The 6,810-nt window shown below is 39.5% G+C and overlaps 1 protein-coding gene across 1 annotated transcript in view; it reads right to left on the reverse strand.

Moving 5' to 3' along the window:
- Positions 1–3,688: 3,688 nt before the first annotated feature.
- Positions 3,689–6,810, reverse strand: part of nt5m (5',3'-nucleotidase, mitochondrial) — a 9,356-nt gene continuing 6,234 nt past the window's right edge. The window contains exons 3-5 of the mRNA XM_015383640.1: positions 6,070–6,130; positions 5,857–5,971; positions 3,689–3,948 (exon numbers count right to left, since the gene is read on the reverse strand). Coding sequence (XP_015239126.1) covers positions 3,809–3,948; positions 5,857–5,971; positions 6,070–6,130 — 316 coding nt within the window. The 3' untranslated portion in view covers positions 3,689–3,808. The remainder of the gene's footprint in view (positions 3,949–5,856; positions 5,972–6,069; positions 6,131–6,810) is intronic.

Genomic DNA, 6,810 nt, shown 5'->3' on the forward strand with positions numbered 1-6,810 from the left:
AATGGGTATTTAACTTTGACTTAAGGAACTCAGGCTTTCAGCACTTTTTACTGACTTGTTCCAGATCAGTGGAGCATGGGAACTAAATGCTGCTTCCACATGTTTGGTTCTAGTTCTGGGTGAACAGAGTAGGCTGGAACTAGAAGACCTGAGTGGAAGGCTGATACACTGACAACAAATCTGTTATGAGGTGCTGATCCATTCAGTGATTTATAGATTAACAGAGGGATTTTAAAGTCTATTCTCTGAGCTACAGGGAGTCAGTGGAAGGACTTCAGAACCGGGCTGATGTGCTCTACTTATTTAGTTCTAGTGAGAACACTGGCAGCAGAGTTTTGGATCAGCTGATGGACCTTTTTGACAAAAATGTGAAGACACTGTTCCATCAATTCTACTAAAGATAAATACATGAATGAGTTTCTTTGATCCTGGTCAGACATTCGTCCTTTAATCCTGGAAATGTTCTTCAGGTGGCTATCAAGGATTGTTCCTTAAATCCCAACACTACAAAATGTAGCATACAGCAGCATGTATCACAGATAGTACATGTGCATAAATTATGTATTTAGTTAAACTCCAAGAGGTGGGCTGCTCCTGATCATCCCATCAATGATTGTGAGAAGCTGTATAGCTCCTAGCAGCAGCTAAGACATTAAAAGGTCCCTACACTAAATGAACTGTAGATAGGAAGCATCCTGCTTCCTTTTTAATCGATCCTTCCTTACCGACAGCCCTTATCATAGCGACTGTTGAAGCACTTCGATTAATTCAGATGGTTCTGATAAGAAAAATGTTTAATAGTTGAGTTTGACTTAAAAGCAAACATCAGCTTGTTTGTAAAGGCTGTTCTAAAGTCATGCTGGGTTTGGCTGCTATTCCTCTATGGCATTTTAGTTTATTCTATTTTGGCTGGAAAATAAATATATCAGAGGGTCACTATATCCTCCACATTTTCAGGTAACCCTAGATGAAAGGATGGAAAAAAGGTGCATGAGGAAGAAAGGAAAGACATTACATCAAGAAAAAAGGTAAGGAAGAGGAAACGATTGACAGGAAGGAAGGAAGGAAGGCATGAGGAAGAAAGGAAAGACATTACATGCAGAAAGAGGAAACGATTGACACAAGGAAAGGAAGAATGGAATAAGATGAAGAAATTGGCATAAGAGCGAAAGGAAATCAGGAGTTGAAGGAAGGAAGGAAGGAAGGAAGGAAGGAAGGAAGGAAGGAAGGAAGGAAGGAAAATAATGCGGAACACAAGGAAGAAAGGATGCAAGACAAGAAGGAATTAAGGTAAGGATAGGAAATGGTGCAGGAAAAGAAGATGATAGCAAAAGGAGAACAAGGGTGAAGAGGGAAAAGGAAGGACATAAAAATGGAAATGAAAGAAATATATAAGGAGGAAAGGACGGGAACAAGGAGGGAAAGAGAGAAGTAAAAAAAAGTATTGAGAAAGACAAAGAAAGAGGAAACACCTGGAAGGAATTTTGCAAAAAAAACAAATGAGAAGAACAGAGGGGAAGAAATAAGGGCAAATGATGAACAGAGGAAAGGAAGGTAGTAGAGAAAGAACGACTTTCTGACACCATGACTGGAAAAAAACCCTCTAAAAATTAGATTTTTTTTCATACTTATAAAGACCTTGAAATGACTGAAAGTCCTCCATGTTTAAACTTCCTAGAGTCACTGAGCGATATTTTGTTTAACTATTTATTATTCATATGATGTGAATGTTTTAGAATAAAATAATCTTATAGCACAAAACAGAAACAACTACAAAACTTCAGGAGTTTTTTCACTCACAGCAAAATCTCTCCTGCTGGAATAATAAAGTGGAAACAGTTTGGAAAACAGTTCAAACCAATTTATTAGATCCTGTTTATTAACTGATCTGATGCACGGAGGGAGGAGACGACAACAAGGACAAAGAGGTGTGAAAATCATTTTCAAACTCTCCCACCACCCCACCATGCTGGGATGTTACACTCTGGGGGTGGGGGAGCAGTTTCCAAAACATCTGTCAAAACTCTGAGCCTCCATCGGCTTGTTTTAACAGATGAACCTGAAGTAACAACAGAAAAGAACAAAGAGACACAATAGATTTTCTCATAGACAGAAACTGATGGCTGTTTATGCATTTTTTATTCTTTTAACGTCTAGAAAACAAAGCAGTAAAACCAAACGTAAAAAAACGATTTTAACCAGGCACCAAAAAACAAGCCGTCATAAAGAGGCCCTGCAGAGCAAACAGCTGCTTCCAAACGCACTAAAATCTAAAGCTTAGTGTCGTTTTTGTGGCCAAGGTGAGAGAAAAACTCCCTCTCAAATATTGGGATTCAATTCTTGCTTAAAAACATCATCCCTCCGGTGTTAGTTCAGGGTTCAACCCTACGACCTCCTCTACTCTCACACTAGGTGTAAACAGGCTGGACTTTACATACAGTACAACATATAAGACAGGATATGTCAGGACATATCGATATTTTCTCATATTTAATCATTCAAAATAGGAAAACATTTCAAGCAACAAGTTTAAAGTGACTATTTCTGTTCTGAACTTGTTTTTTTGGCAACATGCGATTGCTTGTAGGTTTCCCTTAGAATGAGAAGTGAGATGCATAGATCTTTGTGAAAATGCTAACGAATCACAAGAAAAATAAGAGCACCAAAGTCGTCGTTTTAACTGCATAAAAACAAAAGTGAACTTCTGCACTTTCAGGTAGGGGTTTTAGTTAAATATAAAGTTAATTTAGGGACTTTTATGGAGAGATTTAAATGGTTCCTTAACGTCAGGATGCTGGGGCGTTACATCCTCCACTAAATGTGGATTTCCTTTCAATAACAGCAGCTCAATTACATCCATTCAGTCCCAATACCATCTGGTCAAACATCCGTCACCTTTTAAAGCTGAAGTTTACGTCGATTCAAACCAAAACATGCGAGGACCGTCCACCTTCATATGATCCCTCAGCATACTGCTGCCACCACCATACCTTTAATATTAGTCTCCTTTTAATGTCGGCAGCCTCTTATTCCAAGTTGGTTTTTTAAAATCAGCCTTGGTTTGGATCAAGGAGCCCAGAATTGGGCTGATAAATTAGAGCCAAACTCAGCCAGATAAGTACTTTTTAAAGACTTTATTAATGGAGCATGCCAAAGACAAATTAGCTCCATTGTGCTCTACATTTAAAATATTTATATTCAGTCATATTTAGGTGCAACATTAAAAGTAAAACATTGGTGCCGCTATAGACTGGGTGTAAACCTCTCTGAGTTACGGCCGTGTTTCAATCAGGTGGATGTGAAATTAGCAACACTTAGTCTTGTGCACCGACTCGCACTATCCCAGGTCTGGGAGGCTATTTTTGTTCACTTTCCTGTGTGATGAGCCCTGATGTTTGTGGGTGAATCACAGTTCAGACGCATTTATGCAACTGGCCTTTTTGTAATGATGCTATGAATAAACCTTTACTCCAGTCTAAAAATAAAACGGGACGGATTCTATGTGGAAAGGTCTAATGTAGGAACAAAAAGGCTGTCATTAAAACCGACATGCAATTATTCAGTTTGTGCTTAGTGGAAGTGTAGCAGTCTGTATCTTCTCAGCTTGTGTCACACTGCCATCTAGTGGTAAAATAAGGGAACGTTTTCTCTCAAGCCTGCAGCAGACTTTAGTTTTTTTTTTTTTTCTTCCAGGAAAGGTTGATCCATTCATCCTGACGCAACTCTAAAAGTGAGACGACGTGCCGTCCATGACCCTCTGGTTGTCCTGGTTACCAGCGTGCAAAGGATGCGGGGGAATCAGGATCCCTCACTGCCTTTTGCTGTCCAGGACGCCACGCCAGTCGTCCAACCAAGACAGGAGGCGTCTCTGTGAGGGACCGACGGACAGATGCTTGTTGTGGCAGGCAGTGAACAGGATGTGTTCCCAAACTGGTCTCGGTTCCACACCTGGTTGGGGGACATGAACATAATACAGTCACCACAGACTCATGTTTAACTAGAAGGAAAACTCTGAAGGTTGGAACGTGGTTCCAGATGAACAGCTGGAAGAAGCATAATTCATGCAGTTTTTAAAGAATAAAATCGTTCAATGTTGATGATGCTTCCAGATAATTACACTGAACATACTTTGAAGTTTTTATACTGTTAGAGAGCAAAGAACTTTAACTGATTTTATCAGGATTTAACATCACAGCAGATTAAAGGTTCACCTCATTTCATCTCAGCAGAACTCAAGCTGCTCTGTGAATCCATCAGAGGTGCGTTAGTGAACATTAATGAATAACCAACCTAAAACCAGACAGCCTGCTATCCACAGAGAGACACACAGTGGAGGCAGCATCATGCTGTGTGCATGCTGTTCTGGGAGTCCTGTCAGAGCAGACTGGAAGCTGGGTGCATCTAAACAACGGTAAAGGCCCGGGAGAGGAAATGGCTTCTTGGAGGAAAAGGTTCGTCTCCCAAATTCTTTGTGTTTGTTTGTCACAATAAACCCCCAAAAAACAAATGTTACAGCTCGAGTTTGTAGCATGACTTCAAAAAAGTCAGATCAGGTTGATCTAGAGCGAACGCTTCACTCAGGTAAAAAAAAAAACAAACAAGGAATCCTATTTGTTTTGATGTTTATTAAGCCCTAAAATAAACGGCGCACTTGCACAGTCATGTTAATCAATGAGAACTGTTCCACATCCAGCGCTACTCCTCCAAACTTCACCGTCCACTCCGTCTTCTCCGTCAAAATACGGAGACAAGCTGTTTATTGCTCCGATCCGGTCAGTTGGAAGCCGGCCGGTTCAAGATCCGCAATAGCAAACGCACCAAACAGTAAAAAAAAATTTAAAGAGATCCGGTTTTTAAACAAACTGCAAATTAGAGCATTATTCCTATATATTCCCAAAAAATAAGGCAGTTTAATTTAATTATTGGATCAAACTGTTGGTACTTCAACATAACAGGAAGCAGATTTCTCATCATGATCAAAATATTCATTTTATACTGAGAGGCTTAAAAGTTTCATCAAATCCAGTCACAACAACTTCCAAGAGCAAATCTCACAACTTTAAAAGAAACTTTTTATCGCAGGGTTGAAGAGATGCCAAGTTTGGAAGTAGAGAACAAACCAACTTTATATGATCCTAATTATCCCCATCACAAAAGAAAAGGTTTGGGCAGAAACTGCATGTGTGATGGATGCTGGTGAGTTGTAATTATGTCATATTAAATTAAGCGCTAATTACCTCGTATTTCTCCTATGAATTAAGAAAGAATAATATCCCGCATGCTTTCCTCAAGCTCCAAGGAACTCTGAGCGGAGCGAGATAGGAGGAACTGCAGAGGCTGTAGGCTTTGCTTTGCACAAAGGATGCGGAGGATGTGGGATTTCCGAGTGACATCATCCTTAGAGAGTTCAGAGGAGTTTTAATGGTCCAGAAAGTTTTCACTGCCGATCACTCCTTATTCTTTCATTAGTAACACTGAGCTGCAGGATTCATTTGCTTCAGAAATATTTTAAAATCAACTCTCTCTACGTAAATACTGGGAACCGTTACCCTTTTAATGCCTGATGCATCAGTGATGTTATTTCTCATCGGTTCAGGGCAAATGTGTCCCATTTAGTTTGCAGGTGTAGCATACCTCAGCCCTGGGTGTAGCCAACAGATTTAAAAACTTCTTTCCAAATAAATGATTCCTAATTAATGATTTAAGGTTAGTTTTGCACAGGTCAGTTAGGATCACTGTTTTCCTTGGTACATAAAAGCTCACTGCTGTTCTAATGACTCAGCTTATGTTTATCTAATATAAAGCATGAAAAATACTTTAGAGTCATCTGCATGTCACAGAAGAAAAACTTCTCACCCTGAATGTCAGGCTTGTCGTCTATGAGGAGGTCACCAGCAATCAGAGTTTTGTCTCTGGTCAGGATGACCTGCTCCAGAAAGTCAGGACCAAAATGTTTCTCCACCCAGGCGTACTGGAAACACACACACACCAGATAGGAGCTGTTAGAAAAACACAGCACTTTAATGATTATTTTAGATGAAGGCTGTTATTGATGAGCGGAGGGTTTACCTTCTCATATGGGCAGTGTTTGTAATGTTTAATGGGGCTGGTGCAAATAAAGACATCTGTGCTGCAGGGAGAAAAGGAAACAACAAGAGCTCAGTGTGAAGTGGTGCCACATGCTTTCCTGCTGCCCTCCGCCCACAGAGAACCTGTATGATGGCACTAACAGGTAGTACCAGTTGGTCTGAGGAGTCCAGACACACTGAGCCCCACCCCCACGTGTTGTTTACTAGTTTTTCAAACTCAATCACCACCAAGGAAGAGTCAAACTGAAGTGAAAGTAAACTATTATTTTAAAAGTTGCTTATATATGTAATACTACTTTAAAAAGGGAACATTTTAGCCTCACTGGAGTCCTGTAGTGTCTGAGAATGAAGCAACTTTAAGCTACGCAGAAATGAAAGAAACGTTGATTTCCCAGCATGATGAAAGCACTGAGTTATACGAAAAAATGGTTCAACTAAGTAGTATTTAAACTAGGAAAACCTACAATCTTAATAATGTTCAGAACTTTTTAGTTAACAAAAAAGAAAAGGTGAATAAAAAAAGTCAACAAACTGATAGAATGAAAACAAAGACTTAATATCAAAGAGGCTTTGCCCCTGAGGCATATAGCTGAAAGCAGCCAATAATAACTCTAAATGTTTTCATATATACTTATAAAAGCTATTAGAGAGGAATAAAGAGATTTTATTGCTCTTAAATTAAACAAAAGTCAATTTTAATAAGCCCACAGCAACACTTTAG

This window comes from Cyprinodon variegatus, unplaced genomic scaffold, assembly GCF_000732505.1.
Source record: "Cyprinodon variegatus isolate N-32 unplaced genomic scaffold, C_variegatus-1.0 Scaffold290, whole genome shotgun sequence".
Lineage (NCBI taxonomy): Eukaryota > Metazoa > Chordata > Actinopteri > Cyprinodontiformes > Cyprinodontidae > Cyprinodon > Cyprinodon variegatus.